The sequence below is a fragment of the Oncorhynchus mykiss genome, chromosome 11, assembly GCF_057628025.1.
Source record: "Oncorhynchus mykiss isolate SJ-2025 chromosome 11, ASM5762802v1, whole genome shotgun sequence".
In the NCBI taxonomy this organism is placed as follows: domain Eukaryota; kingdom Metazoa; phylum Chordata; class Actinopteri; order Salmoniformes; family Salmonidae; genus Oncorhynchus; species Oncorhynchus mykiss.
Window position 1 is genome coordinate 87,600,755 of NC_143032.1, and position 27,533 is coordinate 87,628,287.

The 27,533-nt window shown below is 42.1% G+C and overlaps 1 protein-coding gene across 1 annotated transcript; it reads left to right on the plus strand.

The window, feature by feature from the left end:
• Positions 1-633: 633 nt before the first annotated feature.
• LOC118937429 (doublesex- and mab-3-related transcription factor 3-like) lies at positions 634-4,235 on the plus strand. The gene is made up of 2 exons (XM_090189083.1): positions 634-1,292; positions 4,108-4,235. The coding sequence occupies exons 1-2, from the start codon at positions 908-910 to the stop codon at positions 4,233-4,235; spliced, it is 513 nt and encodes a 170-aa protein (XP_090045209.1). The 5' UTR covers positions 634-907.
• Positions 4,236-27,533: the final 23,298 nt, after the last annotated feature.

The window sequence follows — 27,533 nt, forward strand, 5'->3', positions numbered from 1 at the left end:
ATTTTGCGCTGCTTTGTTGTGGCTCTTAGCTCTGTCTACATCATTCTCTTGCTTTGTGTAAATATAACATATTCATTGAAATAAGTAATAGCAAATAGGAATATAGGCAATTTACTCAGTGTCAACCATGCTTTGCCCTGCTGTGCGCTGCGGCAACGCCGTTGCCTGATCCAATGCTGATCGGAGTAATTGTTTGATATTGTGATTTTTTGACTTGTCCATTCGGACAACTGCCATCTACATTCTAGTTGTCCGATTATTTTTTTGTACTTGCCCCAGACAAGCGGACAATACTTAATGTCTAGTCCTGTTGCTGTGTGTTTTGTCAATGCCCTGTAGCCTACAGTCCCAACAGACTGCATTGCTTTATTGCACTTAGGTTAAATAAGGCTTATTCTTATAGGCCTACACTTCAGCACGTCGCCTTCTGATTTATGAACTCTACAATTCATTCTTCCATACGAGTAACCGTTCAATGTAAACGTTTAATTAAGTGTGTGGCATTCATTGTCCCGCTAGAGTCTGCGAAACCACGGAACATCTACCTCTCTCTCTCCCCAAGGATTCGTTGAGCGGGTGCCAGTGATACGTGACGGTATTTAGTTACTCGGCTCCATAACTGCGTGTCAGATGGAGGCTGATGCACGTGTGTCTTCATTGCCAGGGGGACAGGTGAGGTAGAGGTGGATCCAACCAGCACCTCCTATATTGCAGACAGGACAGCGTGTAGCGAACAGCGACAGGACTTGATCTCTTCACTCTCACTTCTGTCTGACAACTCTACTCTGCCTGTCCCGGCCCGCGTGCACACGCCCTTATCAGATGCACCTCGCGCCTCCATCACGTTGAGGTAAAGTAGTGAGAGTGTGTGTGTGACTGACTGACTGGCTGACTAACGGTGTGAGAAATGAATGGCTACGGATCGCCCTACCTGTACATGGGGGGCCCAGTGACCCAAGCCCGAGCGCCGCTCCAGAGGACCCCCAAGTGCGCGCGGTGCCGGAACCACGGCGTCCTGTCCTGGCTAAAGGGCCACAAGCGATACTGCCGCTTCAAGGACTGCACCTGTGAGAAATGCATCCTGATCATCGAGAGGCAGCGGGTCATGGCGGCGCAGGTGGCGCTCCGCAGACAGCAGGCCAACGAGAGTCTGGAGAGCCTGATCCCGGAGTCTCTGAGAGCTCTGCCCGGAATCACGGTGCCTGGACCCGGCGAGGGGAACCAGGGCCTGCAGCCCCGTTCTGGAGGAATGGACCTCCTATGGACCTCGAAACAGACTGCCAACATGCAGGGTAAGATGATGATAATGATAATCATAATAATAACATTCATAATACGCTTTTATTTAAGCCTATATAGGTTTGATTTATTCACTTTTATTCATATATATGTGTGTGTGTAAATCATTACAAAAACATATCTCAAACCTGCTGTATTTTATAAAGTTACAACGAAACCTATACCTGAGATAGAGCCGACGTTTGGACAATTTAGTTCAACTTGGGTAGCCTACATTTAGGCTATTGGCTGCAAACTGCGGCTAATGACAACACTGCAATGGCAACATTGCAAAACGCATTGCATTAGACTCTAAATTAAAATGATCAAGAATAGCCTTTTATTGTAATTATTTCTTTAAGTCGTAGGCAATTTCTTTATCATTGATATTCAAGCTATTTAACTTTCTAAAACGGCAAGCGTCACTACATAAGTCAGCTTTATTTTTAATGTGTGTAGCTTAATATAATGTTTATACGGCTGTTAATTGGTTTGAGAAATTAAATGAATACAGACGTGATATTGTACCTCACAAACCAAAGCATGTTATGGGTGTTCAACCCAGGGGTTATGTCAACGGCGGCCTGACCTTACAGAGACACATTAATAGACATTGGAAGCGTTTATTTCCAGAACGCTATATCCACCAATTTTTTCGCATTTGTGTTTTTTTTATGAGGAATGAATGCTTTTGTGTTCGTAAAATACAGTATTACTGCCCTCATATTTTGTATTCATAGATTTTAAAAAATGCCGGGTAAATTATGAACCAATTTGGGTAATTTATCTAACCCAGCGCTGCGTCACTATAAAATATACCCACCACTGGGAAATTTTGACCCAAAATGTTGGGCTACTTGATTGACCCAAAAAGGGGATTATTTTTTACCCAGTAGAGGGTTGCCTTTTACTCTTTATCTGGGTTATTGTAATTCATGTATTTTTTACCGAGCAGTAGGTTATTTCTTATTTTATTGCTGTTTTTTTCTAACTTTTCTCTATTAAATCATCTGCTATTTTTTTATAAAGGTAAAAATACTTCTAACAATTACAATCATTGTCACAACGTTACTAGATTATATGAAATTCTTAAAATGACATATGGCCAATAAGGAAAATTGTAGATAAAATACAAAATGTTTATGTTCAGATATTAATTTCAGCTACAAAATGAAGTCATGCAGAAGATAAACAGATAAGGGACACACAAACCAAAACTTTAGAAGCACAATGCACCGTTAGAAAATCACAGCAGCCCTACCAATTAAAGCTGAGGAAATGGGCTGAAGAAAAGTACATAATTTACCCTTTCCTCCCCTAACAAGTATCCATGTAAAACATAAACAGCGAAATATGATGTATTTTGCTCCAGAGCCTGCCCATTCACGATGGTGAAGACGGGGGAATAGAGGCGATTGTCCCGGAGAATCAGAATGAAGGGTTCGAGTCCCGGGTTGTTTGTGTCGCCTGGCGGAGATTTTCAGCCATATTTGTTCCAGCCTGAAGATTAGAGAATATGAGTATACAATGCTGAACAATAATCAAGACACACACACACACTTCTGTATGCAAGACCTTAATCTGCATTGGGTTGAGTCCAGACACTGTGCATGGTTTACAGTATTACAGGGTTGTAGTGCTGAGTCCGGTCCCCAGACCACATATTGAGTGTCTCGGTCTTGAAACCCGACCAAACTCAACTCCATGATGTACGATGGAGTTTATCTGCGATTAGTGTGGCCGGACTGGAGCTCCGACGACACATTAAAATGAATATTTCAGCACACAGAATAGGATAATGTCATGTGTAAATGCGAGCTATTTCTTGGGTGCTGAAATCCGTCGTTTGTTTTTAATCGCTTTGGTACTATTTTCACAAGTACATGGTACATTTTCACAACTCTTTGTACAAAACTTCAAACTGGTCACACTTGTAACGCAGCCAGTCCTTCATTCAAAACCTGTCATGGTGCATTCATTTGGATTGTAAACATCTATCACTACACAACTATTTATTCAAAATATACGTTTATTGTGAAATGTAATGACAACATTGGTTTGAACGCCAAAACACAATATAATATCTTTCAATTTAGTCGTTTTAATTACCTGTTAATCCAATAGCAAAGATGTTTCGAGATACGTTTTCAAATCGTCCTTAGAAGAGCTGAAAGTCATATACTGCAGTACTGTAAATTACACAGTTTTCACATTAGGCAATACACTTACATTACCCAACCAAATTGACAGACAATCTATAATTTCCATAATCTATCCAATGTGTAATCAAAGGTGTGATCAATGAAGACTTCCTCGACAATCATGCATGTAAAAATAACATTTTATTTTTCAGACACAATTGCAACATAGGTGTGCTGTCAGTAATCAAATGTAAGAAATTAAATTAAACAAATTAAATGAATGAAAATAAAATATAACGCATTAATTTGCATCAAGCCTGTCTTGAGCATTTGGCCATAAATTCTCATCCACATCAGAGTGAATGTCCTCAGTCTATGCACCGCGGGAAAAAAAATATTTTGTCATGGCGTATACAAGCTTGACATTGGGCTGCATTGATGTCGTCGCATGCCTCATTCATGGCCTAATGAAAAAAAAATGTCTCAATAGGGTTGAGGAAAGGAGAGTATGGGGGCAGGTATAGGTTCACGAATCGGGGATGGGCCCAAACCACGCCTGAATCAATGGTGGAACCGGACATTGTCCCACACAGGTCTGCTCAATTTCTTTAAGAAACACAACGAGCTGTGCAGCGTTGTAGGATCCAAGTAATGGCCTACATCCTAAAAACATAATCTCCACACATAGCTGCGGACATGGAGATGTTTCCCCAACGCTGTCCAGGCACTTGGACGGTCACCCGATGGCCGATGAGGTTCCGACAGTTGTGTTGTTGCCAGGGTGACGCCTGCTTCATCAACTATGGTCTAAAGTAGCATGAAGCTCCATCACCCTCTAAAAATATATTTTGGTTAGTTATTTTAGCAGTATAGTTCCAACGTGATATTGTGAAGTAGTGTGTGCATCAAATAGTAACAGTATTTGTAATTTTAAATGAACCTTTATTTAACTAGGCAAGTCAGTTAAGAACAAATTCTTATTTACAGTGACAGCCTACCCCGGCCTCACAGCTGGATGTGATTTTAATATATATATATATATATATATATATATATATATATATATATATATATATATATATATATATATATTTCACCTTTATTTAACCAGGTAGGTTAGTTGAGAACAAGTTCTCATTTGCAACTGCGACCTGGCCAAGATAAAGCAAAGCAGTGTCGACACAAACAACAACACAGAGTTACACATGGAATGAACAAAGGTACAGTCAATAACACAATAGAAAAAGTATATATACAGTGTGTGCAAATGAGGTAGGATAAGGGAAGTAAGGCAATAAATAGACCATAGTGGCGAAATAATTACAATATAGCAATTAAACACTGGAGTGATAAATGTGCAGAAGATGAATGTGCAAGTAGAGATACTGGGGTACAAAGGAGCAAAATAAATAACAGCATGGGGTAGTTGGATGGGCTATGTACAGGTGCAGTGATCTGTGAGCTGGTGCTTAAAGCTAGTGAGGGAGATATGAGTGATACAGCCCGGGATCGAACCCGGGTCTGTAGTGACTCCTCTAGCACTGCGATGCGGTGCCTTAGACTGCTGTGCCACTCAATCCCCTATATAGTGCAGTTGTTTCACCCGGTCGTTGTTTCTCTCAAAAGGCAACAGGTCTTTCATACATACCTGCTGCCTCTTCAAAAGGCAGGCCATTGTTGGAAGGCTGATTGATGCGTCATTGGATAAGGTGTCATCATTCACCTCAATGGCCTGCTATGTCATCTGCCCACACTAGTCACTGCTCAACTCCATCGACGTCGAAGCTACAGTCTGTCCACACTAGTCACAGCTCAACTCCATCAACGTTGAAGCTACAGTCTGTCCACACTAGTCACAGCTCAACTCCATCAACGTCGAAGCTACAGTCTGTCCACACTAGTCACAGCTCAACTCCATCAACGTCGAAGCTACAGTCTGTCCACACTAGTCACAGCTCAACTCCATCGATGTCAATGCTACCCGCCGCCCACACTAGTCACAGCTCAACTCCATCGACCTCAAAGCTTCTGGCAGGAAGCGTGAGCATGTCAGAGATTATGGAGGAACCGTGAGCATGTCAGAGATTATGGAGGAAGCGTGAGCATGTCAGAGATTATGGAGGAACCGTGAGCATGTCAGAGATTATGGAGGAACCGTGAGCATGTCAAGAGATTATGGAGGAACCGTGAGCATGTCAGAGATTATGGAGGAACCGTGAGCATGTCAGAGATTATGGAGGAACCGTGAGCATGTCAGAGATTATGGAGGAACTGTGAGCATGTCAAGAGATTATGGAGGAACCGTGAGCATGTCAAGAGATTATGGAGGGACCGTGAGAGTGTCAGAGATTATGGAGGAACCGTGAGCATGTCAGAGATTATGGAGGGACCGTGAGCATGTCAAGAGATTATGGAGGAACCGTGAGCATGTCAGAGATTATGGAGGAACCGTGAGCATGTCAGAGATTATGGAGGAACCGTGAGCATGACAGAGATTATGGAGGAACCGTGAGCATGTCAAGAGATTATGGAGGAACCGTGAGCATGTCAGAGATTATGGAGGAACCGTGAGCATGTCAGAGATTATGGAGGAACCGTGAGCATGTCAGAGATTATGGAGGAACCGTGAGCATGCCAGAGATTATGGAGGAACCGTGAGCATGTCAAGAGATTATGGAGGAACCGTGAGCATGCCAGAGATTATGGAGGAACCGTGAGCATGTCAGAGATTATGGAGGAACCGTGTGCATGCCAGAGATTATGGAGGAACCGTGAGCATGTAAGAGATTATGGAGGAACCGTGAGCATGTCAAGAGATTATGGAGGAACTGTGAGCATGCCAGAGATTATGGAGGAACCGTGAGCATGTAAGAGATTATGGAGGAACCGTGAGTATGTCAGAGATTATGGAGGAACCGTGAGCATGTCAGAGATTATGGAGGAACCGTGAGCATGTCAAGAGATTATGGAGGAACCGTGAGCATGTCAGAGATTATGGAGGAACCGTGAGCATGTAAGAGATTATGGAGGAACCGTGAGCATGTAAGAGATTATGGAGGAAACGTGAGCATGTAAGAGATTATGGAGGAACCGTGAGCATGTCAGAGATTATGGAGGAACCGTGAGCATGTCAGAGATTATGGAGGAACCGTGATCATGTCAGAGATTATGGAGGAACCGTGAGCATGTCAGAGATTATGGAGGAACCGTGAGCATGTCAGAGATTATGGGGAACCGTGAGCATGTCAGAGAGTATGGAGGAACCGTGAGCATGTCAGAGATTATGGAGGAACCGTGAGCATGTAAGAGATTATGGAGGAACCGTGATCATGTCAGAGATTATGGAGGAACCGTGAGCATGTAAGAGATTATGGAGGAACCGTGAGCATCCACACTCCTTTCATGACATATTAATATTTTATTGACTATTGAAACATGGGCTTCCTTCCTTTCTCGTAACCTTAGTTACCTACTGTCCTTTGCTTTCGTTTAAAGGTGCACCATGCAGAAATCGCCATTTCCTGGTTGCAAGAACTCTAATAGTTAATTTCAGTTTCTATGACAAAACAAGCAAGAATAGATTTGAGAATCATTGTTCGATCTAAACCACTGTGAAATATATTTTCGAAAACCAAAAATATAGTATTTCCAGCTGTTTGAAGCTGGTTTACAAAACCCAAAGTAAAAGATGGAAAAAGCACAACAAAAAATAAGAACGGGAAGCATAGAAATAGTGCACATAGAACCGATCTACCTCTTAGACTGGCTTTTAATGAGAATGACAGATCTATATCACACATTTGTGTGAATTTGGTCAGTTGCGCAAAAAGTAAAATACTGCATCTTAAAAAAATATCCCATAACTTTGTTGCTTGTAAGAATTTTCCGTAACATTTTAGTTGACACCCAGTATCATAACGTTATGACACAGTCAAGTCATAACCATGTCATATTACTTCATAACAGCTGACATAACTTGTCATAACTCTTATAATATGGTCATAACACATTTATTTTATGTCTGGTTATGACACCTACATGACACCTACATGACACCTACATGACACCTACATGACACCTACATGACACCTACATAAGAGTGACAAAACACACAGAACCTGCCACACAAGGCAAAACATCCCATTACACCATAGCCTACACGTCAACAGTATGTTGTTATATATATACCTGTATGTGATAGGACTATCTGGCTGATATGATCATGATGGTCATAATTGATGAAAAAAAAAACATGACTGTAAAGAATTCATTATAACAACAACAAAGGATTTAAGATACAAACTTTCAAACGAATGGTGTAAATATATCGTTCATGACAGGGTTATGACAATATTATGTCAGCTTTTATGACCCATTATGACATAGTTATGACATAGTTATGACGCTGGATATCAAGTAAAGTGTTACAGAATGTTCTTGATTTTACTGGTAGGGAAAAGCTGTAACATATTTAGTATTTTTTAAATAATTTATACACGCGTTTGGGTTAGTGACAATTTATAGGGTGGATCACCATTCTGAATGTCTGCAGAATCCACATGTTGTTCTGAAATATGAACATAGAAATACTGGACATGTTCTACTTTTATTATGGTGCTGATTTGACACAATTACTAACATGGTCTTGAATTGGACACACATTTTTCTGGTCTCGGTCTTGACTCTGTCTCGGAACCCTCGTCCCCGTCCCGGTCTTGACTTGGTAATAATGTGCAAATGTTGTACAATCTAGGTGTGGAAAGCTCTTAGAGTTACCCAGAAGTATTGACTCAGGAGTGTGAATACTGATGTAGATGCTTATTTCTGTATTTTATACATGTTTTTTTTTTGTAATTATGGGGCATTGTGTGTAGATTGGTGAGAAACAAAATATTCATTCCATTTGGAATTCAGGTAGTAACACAACAAAATTCGAAATTAGTCAAGGGGTATGAATACTTTCTGAAGGACTGTACCTGCACTGGTGGTAGGAGAAACACCCCCAGGGCCATGCCGCCTTTACTATCTGGGGGACAAAGACGAAAACATTTAAGCGGAGAGTCAAAAGGATTGCCTAAACTTGGATGAACATTTGAGACACTCCTTTCATATCAATATGTAGCTAGCTAGCTAGCGATAGCTACCTAAAGTAACTGTGTCTGTATCCAGACTGAGACTAGCTAGCTATAGCCACCTATAATAACTGTGTCTGCACCCAGACAGAGACTAGCTAACTGTAGCCACCTAAAGTGACTGTGTCTGCACCCAGACTGAGACTAGCTAGCGATAGCTGCCTAAAGTAACTGTGTCTCCACCCAGACTGAGACTAGCTAGCGATAGCTACCTAAAGTAACTGTGTCTGTATCCAGACTGAGACTAGCTAGCGATAGCTACCTAAAGTAACTGTGTCTGCACCCAGACTGAGACTAGCTAGCGATAGCTACCTAAAGTAACTGTGTCTGCACCCAGACTGAGACTAGCTAGCGATAGCTACCTAAAGTAACTGTGTCTGCACCCAGACTGAGACTAGCTAGCGATAGCTGCCTAAAGTAACTGTGTCTCCACCCAGACTGAGACTAGCTAGCGATAGCTACCTAAAGTAACTGTGTCTGCATCCAGACTGAGACTAGCTAGCGATAGCTACCTAAAGTAACTGTGTCTGCACCCAGACTGAGACTAGCTAGCGATAGCTACCTAAAGTAACTGTGTCTGCACCCAGACTGAGACTAGCTAGCGATAGCTACCTAAAGTAACTGTGTCTGCACCCAGACTGAGACTAGCTAGCGATAGCTGCCTAAAGTAACTGTGTCTGCACCCAGACTGAGACTAGCTAGCGATAGCTGCCTAAAGTAACTGTGTCTCCACCCAGACTGAGACTAGCTAGCTAACTCATACATACAATTAGGTTACAAATCATACAGCAACTGAAACACCATAAAAGCAATAGTTATAACCTTGCCAACTAGCTAGCTAGCAACCATTTTTCGTGGACTCAGAGACAGGGAATAGGCCTAGCTTAGTAATATCTCTAGCTGGTCTAGCTAGCTAGCACTGAGGTAAAGTTGGTTTTATATTCACAGATTAAGACATTCAACAGACATTCAACAGACATTCAACAGACATTCTACAGACATTCATCAGACATTCATCAGACATTCAACAGACATTCAACAGACATTCAACAGACATTCAACAGACATTCTACAGACATTCATCAGACATTCTACAGACATTCATCAGACATTCATCAGACATTCAACAGACATTCAACAGACATTCATCAGACATTCATCAGACATTCTACAGACATTCAACAGACATTCAACAGACATTCATCAGACATTCTACAGACATTCATCAGACATTCTACAGACATTCATCAGACATTCATCAGACATTCAACAGACATTCAACAGACATTCATCAGACATTCAACAGACATTCTACAGACATTCATCAGACATTCATCAGACATTCATCAGACATTCAATACACATTCAACAGACATTCAACAGACATTCAACAGACATTCATCAGACATTCATCAGACATTCAACAGACATTCAACAGACATTCAACAGACATTTGCCAAAAGTGCACAGTTTGTCACAGAATCATAATTATTCATTATTCTAGAATTGTCTAGTATACTTTTACCACCTTCTGCTTTGAGTAGAAATTCCAGTTTTGACTTGATAGAAATACATAAAATCTATAAAATGCCATTTAAAGCGGTATAAATCAATAACTAATTCACTGTTTGTCACAGAAACATCAAACTAGGTATGATTTATTCTATAAATGTCTAGCATACTTTTACAACCTTCGTTTTGAAGAGAAGTTCCTGTTTTGACTTGATAGAGGGCATGTAGTCTGTTTAGAGGGTGTTTTTTCAAAGTTCTAATGAGTCTGTTATACCCTATTAGAAGGGGCCTGGCATAAACTTCTGCATCTTCAGTCATATTAAATTAGATTACAGGAAAAAACTACGGGATGTAGGGGTCAGGCCTGACTAACAAAGAAGACAAGTGGATGGATCAAGAGGACCAAGACAACCAAGAGGATCAAAATGGGCATTCCACAGGAAAACTAAGAATAACATACAGTACTGTTCAAAAGTTTGGGGTCACTTAGAAATGTCCTTGTTTTTGAAAGAAAAGCATTTTTTTTGTCCATTAAATAACATCAAATTGATCAGAAATACAGTGTAGACATTGTTAATGTTGTAAATGATTTGTTATGAAATATCTACATAGGCGTACAGTGGCCCATTATCAGAAACCATCCCTCCTGTGTTCTAATGGCACATTGTGTTAGCTAATCCAAGTTTATCATTTTAAAAGGCTAATTGATCATTAGAAAACCCTTTTGCAATTATGTTAGCACAGCTGAAAACTGCTGTTCTGATTAAAGAAGCAATAAAACTGTCCTTCTTTAGACTAGTTGAGTATCTGGAGCATCAGCATTTGTGGGTTCGATTACAGGCTCAAAAGGGCCAGAAACAAAAAGCTTTTTTTTCTGAAATTCGTCAGTCTATTCTTGTTTTGAGAAACGAAGGCTATTCCATGCAAGAAATTGCCAAGAAAATGAAGATCTCGTACAACGCTGTGTACTACTCCTTTCACAGAACAGAGCAAACTGGCCCTAACCAGAATAGAAAGAGGAGTAGGAGGCCCCGGTGCACAACTGAGCAAGAGGATAAGTACATTAGAGTGTCTAGTTTGAGAAACAGACACCTCACAAGTCCTCAACAGGCAGCTTCATTAAATAGTACCCGCAAAACACCAGTCTCAACGTCAGCAGGGAAGAGGCAACTCCGAGATGCTGGCCTTCTAGGCAGAATTGCAAAGAAAAAGCCATATCTCAGACTGGCCAATAAAAATAAAATATGAAGATGGGCAAAAGAACACAGACACTGGACAGAGACGGAAAGGTTAAAGACAGGTTTTAACAGTATACTAGACATTTATAGAATAAATCATACCTATTTTGACGATTATGTCATAATTAGTGAAAACGTTACTGATTTACATAGCTTTAAATGGCATTTTATTGATATTATGTATTTATATCAAATCAAAACTGGAATTTCTCCTCAAAACGAAGGTTATAAAAGTATGCCAGACATTAGAATTAGAATAAATCATACCTAGTTTTGTGTTTCTGTGACAAACAGTGAATTAGTTATTGATTTATACCGTTTCAAATGGCATTTTATAGATTTGATGTATTTCTATCAAGTCAAAACTGGAATTTCGACTCAAAACAAAGGTTGTAAAAGTATACTAGACATTTTTAGAATAAATAATATCTAGTTTGATGATTCAGTGACAAACAATTAATTTTTAATTGACTTTTGGCGAATGTCTGTTGAATGTCTGTTGAATGTCTGAATCTGTGAATATAATTCCAACTTTACCTCAGTCTAGCTACCAACCATATTACATTACAACTCAGAGACAGGGAATAGGCCTAGCTAAGTAACATCTGTAGCTGGTCTACCTAGCCAAAGAGAAAGAGAAACCTAGTTTACGTGACACAATGGACATACCAAACTTTAACAAAATCTTACATGTCTGCTACCACACACAGCACAGTGAAATAGCTTGCTAGCTAGCTAGCTAAATTAGCCAATGTTATGTAGCATATATGGGGTAATATGCTAAATAAAATGATTTACAATTGTTAATAACTGAGATAATATGTAATTATGATAGCTACTTCTATTTAACCTGATTGGATAATTAGAAACGTCATCTTTTTACTCAGTTTTTGGTTAGCCACAACGCCTTTCCCATTTGTCCATTGAAAAGTAGGCCTAATTCCACTCAGCAATGGCTGCACTGATAGACTTATGACAGATGCAATAGTCCTCATTCATGAGTTGGACGGATCACGTTGACCTTCTGGTTTTGGCGGGAGAATTAACCCACTCACTAGGTCATATCTCAACATCCCAGCATCAACAAACCAACTACAAATCAAATTAAAAACCAAATCAATACACCCCAGCAGTTGGGTTATCCACACAACACAGGAGTTGGGTCATCCACACAACACTGCAGTTGGGTCATCCACACAACACTGTAGTTGGGTCATCCACACAACACAGGAGTTGGGTCATCCACACAACACTGTAGTTGGGTCATCCACACAACACTGTAGTTGGGTCATCCACACAACACTGTAGTTGGGTCATCCACACAACACAGGAGTTGGGTCATCCACACAACACTGTAGTTGGGTCATCCACACAACACTGTAGTTGGGTCATCCACACAACACTGTAGTTGGGTCATCCACACAACACTGTAGTTGGGTCATCCACACAACACTGTAGTTGGGTCATCCACACAACACTGGAGTTGGGTCATCCACACAACACTGTAGTTGGGTCATCCACACAACACTGTAGTTGGGTCATCCACACAACACTGGAGTTGGATCATCCACACAACACTGTAGTTGGATCATCCAGTCACCCAGCAGGTTGGTCATCCAGTCACCCAGCAGGTTGGTCATCCAGTCACCCAGCAGGTTGGTCATCCAGTCACCCAGCAGGTGGGTCATCCAGTCACCCAGCAGGTGGGTCATCCAATCACCCAGCAGGTGGGTCATCCAATCACCCAGCAGGTGGGTCATCCAGTCACCCAGCAGGTGGGTCATCCAGTCACCCAGCAGGTGGGTCATCCAGTCACCCAGCAGGTGGGTCATCCAGTCACCCAGCAGGTTGAGTGTGTGTAGGCGTATTGCAATTGGTTTAGTTGAGAAACGCTATATATCAATTGTCTGGCTGGATTTGAACTTTTTCACCTTTAACCTGGTAGGCTAGTTGAGAACAAGTTCAAATTAAATGTTCATATCCTGTTTAGGCTATTTAATATTCATACCATGCATTGTTGAATAATCATTTTGATTGGCTTAAAGGGCATTCTAGTGTGTGTAGTATTTCCTTATCATGCACGTTATAATTCAGTGGCTATGAAGTTCAATCTTACATATTGTATATTTTTAGCTGCTTTTGAAAGCAAAAGTCAAATTGAAAGCATTATTGGCATTGTTGAACACAATTTTCATAAAAGCAAGCTGATGGTTTGGGAAGGCTTTCCATTAGATGTTGGACCGCTGCTGAGGGGAATTATTTCCATTCATCCACAAGAGCATTCATTAGGTCGGGCACTGATGTTGGTCAATTAGGCCTGGCTCGCTGTCGGTGTTCCAATTCATCCCAAAGGTGTTTGATGGGGTTGAGGTCAGGGCTCTGTGCAGACCAGTCAAGTTATTCCACACCAATCTCGACAAACCATTTCCGTATGGACCTCGCTTTGTGCACGGGGGCTTTGTCATGCTGAAAGAGGAAAGGTCCTTCCCCAAACTGTTGCCACAAAGTTGGAAGCACAGAATGGTCTAGAATGTCATTGTATGCTGTAGCGTTGAGATTTCCTTTCACTGGAACTAAGGGGCCCAACCATGACAATCAGCCCCAGACCATTATTCATCCTCCACCAAACTTTACAGTTGGCACTATGCATTGGGGCAGGTAGCTAATTTGAAGGGGTGTCTAGATTATTTTGTATATATAGTGTACATACAGTGTATATATACAGTACCAGTCAAGTGTTTTGCTTTGTTTGTTTTACTATTTTCTACATTGTATAGTGTATAGTGAAATTCCACAAATAAACTTTTAACAAGGCATACCTATTAATTGAAAGGAATTCCAGGTGACTACCTCATGAAGCTGGTTGAGAGAATGCTAAGAGTGTGCAAAGCTGTCATCAAGGTAAAGGGTGGTTACTTTTGAAGAATCTGAAATATAAAATATATTTGATTTCTTCATTACCTTTTTAGTTACTGCATGTGTTATTTCATAGTTTTGTCTTCAACGTTAATATACAGTGTAGAAAATTGTAAAAGTAAAGAAAAACCCTTGAATGAGTAGGTGTGTCCAAACTCTTGACCTTTGACTGGTAATGTATGTTAAGCCTGGACAACATTCTATTTCATATTTTTATGGCGCAAGTGTAGCTCAGAAGTATAAATCGATTATATCTCCAATATACAATGTCCGATTTGAAAAAGAAGTGACACATCAGACACGTATGAACTACTCATTATTGTTGTTGTTTTTTAAAAAGTGAAACATGACTAACATACAATGGGTCAATGGGTCATCAGTGACTATGCATAGATAATAACAGAGAGTAGCAGCAGCGTAGAAGAGGGGGGGGGGTCAATGCAAATAGTCTGGGTAGCCATTTGATTAGATGTTTGGCTTGGGGGCTAGAAGCTTGGGGGTAGAAGCTGTTCAGAAGCCTCTTGGACCTAGACTTGGCGCTCCGGTACCGCTTGCCGTGCGGTAGCAGAGAGAACAGTCTATGACTAGGGAGGCTGGAGTCTTTGATAATTTTTAGGGCCTTCCTCTGACACCGCCTGGTATAGAGGTCCTGGATGGCATGAAGCGTGGCCCAAGTGATGTACTGGGCCGTTCGCATTACTTCCGGTCAGAGGAAGAGCAGTTGCCATACCAGGCAGTGATGCAACCCGTCAGGATGCTCTCGATGGTGCAGCTGTAGAACCTTATGAGGATCTGAGGACCCATGCCAAAGCTTTTCAGTCTAATGAGGGGGAAGAGATTTTGTCGTGACCTCTTCATGACTGTCTTGGTGTGTTTGGACCATGATGGTTTGTTGGTGATGTGGAGAGCAATGAACTTGAAGCTCTCAACCTGCTCCACTACAGCCCCGTCGATGAGAATGGGGGCGCGTTTGGTCCTCCTTTTCCTGTAGTCAACAATAATCTCCATAGTCTTGATCACGTTGAGAGAGAGGTTGTTGTCCTGGCACCACCCGGTCAGGTCTCTGACCTCCTCCCTATAGGCTGTCTCATCGTTGTCGGTGATCAGGCCTACCACTGTTGTGTCACAAACTTTTACAGATGCACAATCGAGAGCATCCTGTCAGGCTGTATCACCGCATGGTACGTCAACTGCACCACCCACAACCGTAAGGCTCTCCAGTGGGTAGTGAGGTCTGCACAACGCATCACCGGGGGCAAACTACCTGCCCTCCAGGACACCTACACCACCTGATGTCACAGGAAGGCCAAAAAGATCATGAAGGACAACAACCACCCGAGCCACTGCCTGTTCACCCCGCAATCATCCAGAAGGCGAGGTCAGTACAGGTGCATTAAACCTGGGACCGAGAGACTGAAAAAAAGCTTCTATCTCAAGGCCATCAGACTGTTAAACAGCCATCACTAACATAGAGAGGCTGCTGCCAACGCACCGACTCAACTCCAGACACTTTAATACATTTAATAAATGGATTTAATAAAGATGTCACTAGTCACTTTAAATAACACCACTTTAATTATGTTTACATGCCCTACATTACTCATCTCATATGTATATACAGTTCTAAACCATCTACTGCATCTTGCCTATGCCGTTCTGTACCATCACTCATCCATATATGTATATGTACATATTCTTATTCATTCCTTTACACTTGTGTGTATAAGGCAGTTGTTGTGAAATTGTTAGATTACTTGTAGATATTACTGCACTGTCGGAACTAGAAGCACAAGCATTTCACTACACTCACATTAACATCTGCTAACCATGTGTGTGTGACCAATAACATTTGATTTGATTTGATTTGATTTGAGGTTGGCAACATTAACAGCCTACATTGAGACCCAATCAATGGACACCAAGAATACTACAAAGAATAGATCAAGCTCCATTAATCCACCCAGGAATAGGTTAAAACCCATTAATCTACCCAGGAATAGGGTGAAGCCCATTAATCCACCCAGGAATAGGTTCAAACCCATTAATCCACCCAGGAATAGGTTACAACCCATTAATCCACCCAGGAATAGGTTAAAACCCATTAATCTACCCAGGAATAGCTTACAACACATTAATCCACCCAGGAATAGGTTACAACCCATTAATCCACCCAGGAATAGGTTACAACCCATTAATCCACCCAGGAATAGCTTACAACCCATTAATCCACCCAGGAATAGGTTACAACCCATTAATCCACCCAGGAATAGGTTCAAACCCATTAATCTACCCAGGAATAGGTTAAAACCCATTAATCCACCCAGGAATAGGTTCAAACCCATTAATCCACCCAGGAATAGGTTAAAACCCATTAATCTACCCAGGAATAGGTTCAAACCCATTAATCTACCCAGGAATAGGTTAAAACCCATTAATCCACACAGGAATAGGTTAAAACCCATTAATCCACCCAGGAATAGGTTAAAACCCATTAATCCACCCAGGAATAGGTTAAAACCCATTAATCTACCAGGAATAGGTTCAAACCCATTAATCTACCCAGGAATAGGTTCAAACCCATTAATCCACCCAGGAATAGGTTCAAACCCATTAATCCACCCAGGAATAGGTTAAAACCCATTAATCCACCCAGGAATAGGTTACAACCAATTAATCTACCCAGGAATAGATTAAAACCCATTAATCTACCCAGGAATAGGTTACAACCCATTAATCTACCCAGGAATAGGTTCAAACCCATTAATCCACCCAGGAATAGGTTAAAACCCATTAATCCACCCAGGAATAGGTTAAAACCCATTAATCCACCCAGGAATAGGTTCAAACCCATTAATCTACACAGGAATAGGTTACAACCCATTAATCCACCCAGGAATAGGTTCAAACCCATTAATCTACCCAGGAATAGGTTCAAACCCATTAATCTACCCAGGAATAGGTTACAACCCATTAATCTACCCAGGAATAGGTTCAAACCCATTAATCCACCCAGGAATAGGTTACAACCCATTAATCCACCCAGGAATAGGTTAAAACCCATTAATCCACCCAGGAATAGGTTCAAACCCATTAATCTACACAGGAATAGGTTACAACCCATTAATCCACCCATGAATAGGTTCAAACCCATTAATCTACCCAGGAATAGGTTCAAACCCATTAATCTACCCAGGAATAGGTTACAACCCATTAATCTACCCAGGAATAGGTTCAAACCCATTAATCCACCCAGGAATAGGTTACAACCCATTAATCCACCCAGGAATAGGTTCAAACCCATTAATCCACCCAGGAATAGGTTAAAACCCATTAATCCACACAGGAATAGGTTCAAACCCATTAATCCACCCAGGAATAGGTTAAAACCCATTAATCCACCCAGGAATAGGTTAAAACCCATTAATCCACCCAGGAATAGGTTAAAACCCATTAATCCACCCAGGAATAGGTTCAAACCCATTAATCCACCCAGGAATAGGTTCAAACCCATTAATCCACCCAGGAATAGGTTAAAACCCATTAATCCACCCAGGAATAGGTTAAAACCCATTAATCCACCCAGGAATAGGTTAAAACCCATTAATCCACACAGGAATAGGTTAAAACCCATTAATCTACCCAGGAATAGGTTACAACCCATTAATCCACCCAGGAATAGGTTACAACCCATTAATCCACCCAGGAATAGGTTCAAACCCATTAATCCACCCAGGAATAGGTTAAAACCCATTAATCCACCCAGGAATAGGTTCAAACCCATTAATCCACCTGGAACAGATCATGTATGCACTTGCCTTGTCTTATATTTATCAAACAAATTCACAATAGTCAAAATGTTAAGGTACATTTAACATCACTGTTTAACATCACACTGTCAGAAAATTAATAGACAATTGTCAATATGTTAATGTCTGTTTAACATCAGTGTTAAACATCACACGACTCAGTACTGGTACTCCCTGTATATAGCCATGTTAGTCTTCCTCGTCATTGTTCATATTTATTCACTGTAGATGTGTTCCTTGTGTAACTATTGATTTTATTTTAGGTAACATTGTATTTTAAGTCAACTTCCTTATGAAGCTATCTAGAGTCAGACACGTAGCCTAACCAGCTTGATTCTATGTTTAATGGAGATCGTTTGTGACTAAAGTGACGCGGAAGGGCAAAAAAGCATCTACTGGCTCAAGACTACTAAGGTTCTGGGAAAAGAGGCCCTGATTGCGTTCATCATCATTTTAAGAGCAGATTAGGATATGACACAGCGATGGAACACAAGGCTAGGACACAAGGATAGAAAACAGGGATAGAACACGAGGCTAGGACACAAGGATAGAAAACAGGGATAGAACACGAGGCTAGGACACAGGGATAGAACACAAGGATAGAACACAAGGATAGAACACAGGGATAGAACATAAGGATCGAACACAGGGATAGAACACAGGGATAGAACACAGGGATAGAACACAGTGATAGAACACAATAATAGAACACAGGGATATAACACAGGGATAGAGCACAGGGATAGAACACGGTGATAGAACACAGGGATAGAACACAGGGATTGAACAGAGTGATAGAACACAAGGCTAGGACAAGGATAGAACACAGGGATAGAACAAAAGGGTAGGACACAAGGATAGAACAAAGGGATATAACACAAGGATAGAACACAAGGCTGGGACACAAGGATAGAACACATTGATCGAACACAAGGCTAGGACACTAGGGTTGAACAGAGTGATAGAACACAAGGCTAGGACACTAGGATAGAACACAGGGATAGACCACAAGAATAGAACACAAGGCTGGGACACAAGGATAGAACACAGGGATAGAACACAAGGCTAGGACACTAGGATAGAACACATTGATCGAACACAAGGCTAGGACACTAGGATAGAACACATGGATAGAACACAGGGATAGAACACAGTGATAGAACACAAGGATAGAACACAGGGATAGAACACAGGGATAGAGCACAGGGATAGAACACAGGGATAGAACACAGGGATAGAACACAAGGATTGAACAGAGTGATAGAACACAAGGCTAGGACAAGGATAGAACACAGGGATAGAACACAAGGGTAGGACTCAAGGATAGAACACAGGGATATAACACAAGGCTAGGACACTAGGATTGAACAGAGTGATAGAACACAAGGCTAGGACACTAGGATAGAACACCGGGATAGACCACAAGGATAGAACACAAGGCTGGGACACAAGGATAGAACACAGGGATAGAACACAAGGCCAGGACACTAGGATAGAACACATTGATCGAACACAAGGCTAGGACACTAGGATAGAAAACAGTGATAGAACACAAGGCTAGGACACTAGGATAGAACACATTGCTCGAACACAAGGCTAGGACACTAGGATAGAACACATTGCTCGAACACAGGGATAGAACACAGGGATAGAACACAAGGCTAGGACACTAGGATGGAACACTAGGATCGAACACAGGGATAGAACACAGGGATAGAACACAAGGCTAGGACACTAAGATAGAACACAGGGATAGAACACAAGATTAGAACACAGGGATAGAACACAAGGATAGAACACAGGGATAGAACACAAGGATTAAACACAGGGATAGAACACAGTGATAGAACACAGGGATAGAACACAGGGATAGAACACAGTGATAGAACACAAGGCTAGGACACAAGGATTGAACAGAGTGATAGAACACAAGGCTAGGACACTAGGATAGAAAACAGGGATCGAACACGGGGATAGAACACAAGGCTAGGACACTAGGATAGAACACAAGGCTAGGACACAAGGATAGAACACAAGGATAGAACACAGGGATAGAACACAGGGATAGAACACAGTGATAGAACACAATGATAGAACACAGGGATATAACAAAGGGATAGAATACAGGGATAGAACACAAGGATAGCACACAGGGATAGAACACAGGGATAGAGCACAGGGATAGAACACAGTGATAGAACACAGTGATAGAACACAGGGATAGAACACAGGGATAGAACACAAGGCTGGGACACAAGGATAGAACACTGTGAAAGAACACAGGGATAGAGCACAAGGATAGAACACAGTGATAGAACACAAGGATAGCACACAGTCATAGAACACAGGGATAGAACACAGGGATAGAACACAGGGATTGAACACAAGGCTAGGACACAAGGATTGAACACAGGGATAGAACACAAGGCTAGGACACTAGGATAGAACACATTGATCGAACACAAGGCTAGGACACTAGGATAGAAAACAGTGATAGAACACAAGGCTATGACACTAGGATAGAACACATAGATAGAACACAATGCTAGGAGACTAGGATAGAACACAGGGATAGAACACAAGATTAGAACACAGGGATAGAACACGAGGCTAGGACACAGGGATAGAACACAGGGATAGAACACAGTGATAGAACACAAGAATAGAACACAGGGATATAACACAGGGATAGAGCACAGGGATAGAACATGGTGATAGAACACAGGGATAGAACACAGGGATAGAACACAGGGATAGAACACAGGGATTGAACAGAGTGATAGAACACAAGGTTAGGACAAGGATAGAACACAGGGATAGAACAAAAGGGTAGGACACAAGGATAGAACACAGGGATATAACACAAGGATAGAACACAAGGCTGGGACACAAGGATAGAACACATTGATCGAACACAAGGCTAGGACACTAGGGTTGAACAGAGTGATAGAACACAAGGCTAGGACACTAGGATAGAACACAGGGATAGACCACAAGAATAGAACACAAGGCTGGGACACAAGGATAGAACACAGGGATAGAACACAAGGCTAGGACACTAGGATAGAACACATTGATCGAACACAAGGCTAGGACACTAGGATAGAACACATGGATAGAACACAGGGATAGAACACAGTGATAGAACACAAGGATAGAACACAGGGATAGAACACAGGGATAGAGCACAGGGATAGAACACAGGGATAGAACACAGGGATAGAACACAAGGATTGAACAGAGTGATAGAACACAAGGCTAGGACAAGGATAGAACACAGGGATAGAACACAAGGGTAGGACTCAAGGATAGAACACAGGGATATAACACAAGGCTAGGACACTAGGATTGAACAGAGTTATAGAACACAAGGCTAGGACACTAGGATAGAACACCGGGATAGACCACAAGGATAGAACACAAGGCTGGGACACAAGGATAGAACACAGGGATAGAACACAAGGCCAGGACACTAGGATAGAACACATTGATCGAACACAAGGCTAGGACACTAGGATAGAAAACAGTGATAGAACACAAGGCTAGGACACTAGGATAGAACACATTGCTCGAACACAAGGCTAGGACACTAGGATAGAACACATTGCTCGAACACAGGGATAGAACACAGGGATAGAACACAAGGCTAGGACACTAGGATAGAACACTAGGATCGAACACAGGGATAGAACACAGGGATAGAACACAAGGCTAGGACACTAAGATAGAACACAGGGATAGAACACAAGATTAGAACACAGGGATAGAACACAAGGATAGAACACAGGGATAGAACACAAGGATAGAACACAGGGATAGAACACAGTGATAGAACACAGGGATAGAACACAGGGATAGAACACAGTGATAGAACACAGGAATAGAACACAGGGATAGAAAACAGGGATAGAACACAAGGCTAGGACACAAGGATTGAACAGAGTGATAGAACACAAGGCTAGGACACTAGGATAGAAAACAGGGATAGAACACGGGGATAGAACACAAGGCTAGGACACTAGGATAGAACACAAGGCTAGGACACAAGGATAGAACACAAGGCTGGACACAAGGATAGAACACAGGGATAGAACACAAGGATAGAACACAGGGATAGAACACAGGGATAGAACACAGTGATAGAACACAGTGATAGAACACAGGGATAGAACACAGGGATAGAATACAGGGATAGAACACAAGGATAGCACACAGGGATAGAACACAGGGATAGAGCACAGTGATAGAACACAGTGATAGAACACAGTGATAGAACACAGGGATAGAACACAAGGCTGGGACACAAGGATAGAACACTGTGAAAGAAAACAGGGATAGAGCACAAGGATAGAACACAGTGATAGAACACAAGGATAGCACACAGTCATAGAACACAGGGAGAGAACACAGGGATAGAACACAGGGATATAACACAGTGATAGAACACAGGGATAGGACACAGGGATAGAACACAGGGATTGAACACAAGGCTAGGACACAAGGATAGAACACAGGGATAGAACACAAGGCTAGGACACTAGGATAGAACACATTGATCGAACACAAGGCTAGGACACTAGGATAGAAAACAGTGATAGAACACAAGGCTATGACACTAGGATAGAACACATGGATAGAACACAATGCTAGGAGACTAGGATAGAACACAGGGATAGAACACAAGATTAGAACACAGGGATATAACACAAGGATAGAACACAAGGATAGAACACAGGGATAGAACACAAGGATTGAACACAGGGATAGAACACAGGGATAGAACACAGGGATCGAACACAGTGATAGAACACAGGGATAGAACACAGGGATTGGACACAAGGATAGAACACAGGGATAGAACACAAGGATTGAACACAGGGATAGAACACAAGGATTGAACACAGGGATAGAACACAGGGATAGAACACAGGGATCGAACACAGTGATAGAACACAGGGATTGGACACAAGGATAGAACACAGGGATAGAACACAAGGCTAGGACTCAAGGATAGAACACATTGATAGAACACAAGGCTAGGAAACAAGGATAGAACACAGTGATAGAACACAAGGCTAGGACACTAGGATAGAACACATTGATAGAACACAAGGCTAGGACACAAGGATATAACACAGGGATAGAACACAAGGCTAGGACACTAGGATAGAACACAGGGATAGAACACAAGGCTAGGACACTAGGATAGAACACAGGGATAGAACACAGGGATAGAACACAAGGCTAGGACACTAGGATAGAACACAGGGATAGAATACAGAAATAGAACACAGGGATATAACGCAGGGATATAACAGAAATATAACACAGGGATATAACACAGGGATAGAACCATAAAATTACATATTGAAACCGTAGAAGTAATTTAATAGAATATCTGTGGATAGATCACAACACTCTTAGAAAAAATGGTTCTGCATAGGACCAGCAAGGTTCTATGCTTTTTTTCATATATGGCTCCCCTAAAGGTTCCATAATGAACCAGAATTGATTCCATATTTAACCCTACATGGAATCCATGGGTGCTATATAGAACCAACTTTTGTTCATTGAAGAAGAACCTCTGGGGTTCTGATTAAAGAACCATACAAAAGGATTCTATATGGAAGCTTTAGGGATGCCATATATGTAGCAGGCAATATAATCATTATTGGTTCTATCCAGAACCTTTTTTTCTAAGAGTGAAGGATAGAACGCAGGGCATAAAGGTGAAATTGGTATCGACTTCACATCAGGCCCATTTCAGTGTGAGGGATGAAGGGATTTAGTTAGAAAGAGTACAGTACTCCAGACTGGACAGGTTCTAATCGAATGTAATCACCATCATTTCTCCAAGAAGTAAACTCTCTGTGAAATGTTACCAAGCAACAGCCAATCTGTTTACAACCTGCGGTCAAAGACCATTGATGGGAGATTCCTCACTGACACACAGTGACACACTCAGCACTTCCTGCTAACAGCTCTTCCAGGAGGAAAAAAAAAGTCAATGGTCATAAATTGTGGAGTGGTAGACAAGTTGATAATCTCTTTAGCCTGTTCTAGACCTACATGTTGCATTCCTCCTCCTAGACGGCCTTGGGCCTTCGGCCCTCCGCTGCCAGTCAGGTGGAGACAGGCCCTGGCAAATTCAGATTCATGTTAGCTCATTGAATTCATCTCCATCTTGCAGGTTGTACTATTGGACATGTCACTGATCCAAAGTTAACATTATGACTCTGTTGTAGTGAAATTATTTAGTTATTTCTGAGCTGTCTATGTAGCTGTCTGACTGAGGATGTGTTTCTGTCTCTGTAGTCCTGACTGAGGATGTCTTTCTGTCTCTGTAGTCCTGACTGAGGATGTGTTTCTGTGTTCTATGTAGTCCTGACTGAGGATGTGTTTCTGTCTCTGTAGTCCTGACTGAGGATGTGTTTCTGTCTCTGTAGTCCTGAATAAGGATGTGTTTCTGTCTCTGTAGTCCTGACTGAGGATGTGTTTCTGTGTTCTCTGTAGTCCTGACTGAGGATGTGTTTCTGTGTTCTCTGTAGTCCTGACTGAGGATGTGTTTCTGTGTTCTCTGAAGACCTGAATGAGGATGTGTTTCTGTCTCTGTAGTCCTGACTGAGGATGTGTTTCTGTGTTCTCTGTAGTCCTGACTGAGGATGTGTTTCTGTCTCTGTAGTCCTGACTGAGGATGTGTTTCTGTGTTGTCTGTAGTCCAAACTGAGGATGTATTTCTGTCTCTGTAGTCCTGACTGAGGATGTGTTTCTGTGATCTCTGTAGTCCTGACTGAGGATGTGTTTCTGTCTCTGTAGTCCTGAATGAGGATGTGTTTCTGTCTCTGTAGTCCTGACTGAGGATGTGTTTTTGTGTTCTCTGTAGTCCTGATGGAGGATGTGTTTCTGTGTTCTCTGAAGTCCTGACTGAGGATGCATTTCTGTCTCTGTAGTCCTGAATGAGGATGTGTTCTCTGTAGTCATGACTGAGGATGTGTTTCTGTCTCTGTAGTCCTGACTGAGGATGTGTTTCTGTCTCTGTAGTCCTGACTGAGGATGTGTTTTTGTCTCTGAAGTCCTGACTGAGGATGTGTTTCTGTGTTCTCTGTAGTCCTGATTGAGGATGTGTTTCTGTGTTCTCTGTAGTCCTGACTGAGGATGTGTTTCTGTGTTCTCTGAAATCCTGACTGAGGATGTGTTTCTGTGTTCTCTGTGGTCCTGACTGAGGATATGTTTCTGTCTCTGTAGTCCTGACTGTGGATGTGTTTCTGTGTTCTCTGTAGTCCTGAATGAGGATGTTTTTCTGTCTCTGTAGTCCTGACTGATTATGTGTTTCTGTCTCTGTACTCCTGACTGAGGATGTGTTTCTGTCTCTGTAGTCTTGACTGAGGATGTGTTTCTGTGTTCTCTGTAGTCCTGACTGAGGATGTGCTTCTGTCTCTGTAGTCCTGACTGAGGATGTGTTTCTGTTTCTGTAGTCCTGACTTAGGATGTGTTTCTGTCTCTTTAGTCCTGACTGAGGATGTGTTTCTGTGTTCTCTGTAGTCCTGATTGAGGATGTGTTTCTGTGTTCTCTGTAGTCCTGACTGTGGATGTGTTTCTGTGTTCTCTGTGGTCCTGACTGAGGATGTGTTTCTGTCTCTGTAGTCCTGACTGTGGTTGTGTTTATGTGTTCTCTGTAGTCCTGAATGAGGATGTTTTTCTGTCTCTGTAGTCCTGACTGATTATGTGTTTCTGTCTCTGTACTCCTGACTGAGGATGTGTTTCTGTCTCTGTAGTCCTGACTGAGGATGTGTTTCTGTGTTCTCTGTAGTCCTGACAGAGGATGTGCATCTGTCTCTGTATTCCTGACTGAGGATGTGTTTCTGTCTCTGTAGTCCTGTCTGAGGATGTGTTTCTGTCTCTGTAGTCCTGACTGAGGATGTGTTTCTGTCTCTGTAGTCCTGACTGAGGATGTGTTTCTGTCTCTGTAGTCCTGACTGAGGATGTCTTTCTGTCTCTGTAGTCCTGACTGAGGATGTGTGTCTGTGTTCTATGTAGTCCTGACTGAGGATGTGTTTCTGTCTCTGTAGTCCTGACTGAGGATGTGTTTCTGTCTCTGTAGTCCTGACTGTGGATGTGTTTCTGTCTCTGTAGTCCTGACTGAGGATGTGTTTCTGTGTTCTCTGAAGTCCTGACTGAGCATGTGCTTCTGTCTCTGTAGTCCTGACTGAGGATGTGTTTCTGTCTCTGTTGTCCTGACTGAGGATGTGTTTCTGTCTCTGTAGTCCTGACTGAGGATGTGTTTCTGTCTCTGTAGTCCTGACTGTGGATGTGTTTCTGTGTTCTCTGTAGTCCTGAATGAGGATGTTTTTCGGTCTCTGTAGTCCTGACTGATTATGTGTTTCTGTCTCTGTACTCCTGACTGAGGATGTGTTTCTGTCTCTGTAGTCCTGACTGAGGATTTGTTTCTGTGTTCTCTGTAGTCCTGACAGAGGATGTGCTTCTGTCTCTGTATTCCAGACTGAGGATGTGTTTCTGTCTCTGTAGTCCTGACTGAGGATGTGTTTCTGTCTCTTTAGTCCTGACTGAGGATGTGTTTCTGTCTCTGTAGTCCTGACTGAGGATGTGTTTCTGTCTCTGTAGTCCTGACTGAGGATGTGTTTCTGTGTTCTCTGTTGTTCTGATTGAGGATGTGTTTCTGTGTTCTCTGTAGTCCTGAGTGAGGATGTGTTTCTGTGTTCTCTGTAGTCCTGACTGAGGATGTGTTTCTGTGTTCTCTGTGGTCCTGACTGAGGATGTGTTTCTGTCTCTGTAGTCCTGACTGTGGATGTGTTTCTGTCTCTGTAGTCCTGACTGAGGATATGTTTCTGTGTTCTCTGAAGTCCTGACTGAGCATGTGCTTCTGTCTCTGTAGTCCTGACTGAGGATGTGTTTCTGTCTCTGTTGTCCTGACTGAGGATGTGTTTCTGTCTCTGTAGTCCTGACTGAGGATGTGTTTCTGCCTCTCTAGTCCTGACTGAGTATGTGTTTCTGTGTTCTCTGAAGTCCTGACTGAGGATGTGTTGCTGTCTCTGTGGTCCTGACTGAGGATGTGTTTCTGTGTTCTCTGTAGTCCTGAATAGGATGTCTTTCTGTGTTCTCTGTAGTCCTGACTGAGGATGTGTTCTCTGTAGTTCTGACTGAGGATGTGTTTCTTTGTTCTCTGAAATCCTGACTGAGGATGTGTTTCTGTCTCTGTAGTCCTGACTGATTATGTGTTTCTGTCTCTGTACTCCTGACTGAGGATGTGTTTCTGTCTCTGTAGTCCTGACTGAGGATGTGTTTCTGTGTTCTCTGTAGTCCTGACAGAGGATGTGCATCTGTCTCTGTATTCCTGACTGAGGATGTGTTTCTGTCTCTGTAGTCCTGTCTGAGGATGTGTTTCTGTCTCTGTAGTCCTGACTGAGGATGTGTTTCTGTCTCTGTAGTCCTGACTGAGGATGTGTTTCTGTCTCTGTAGTCCTGACTGAGGATGTCTTTCTGTCTCTGTAG

What these genes read in the sequence shown, in the direction of transcription:
- LOC118937429 (XM_090189083.1), top strand. Translation starts at nt 908, where the DNA reads ATGAATGGCTACGGATCGCCCTACCTGTACATGGGGGGCCCAGTGACC. An exon ending in ACAGACTGCCAACATGCAGG is followed by an intron (nt 1,293 to 4,107) that starts GTAAGATGATGA and finishes CTCCACACATAG; the next exon opens with CTGCGGACATGGAGATGTTT.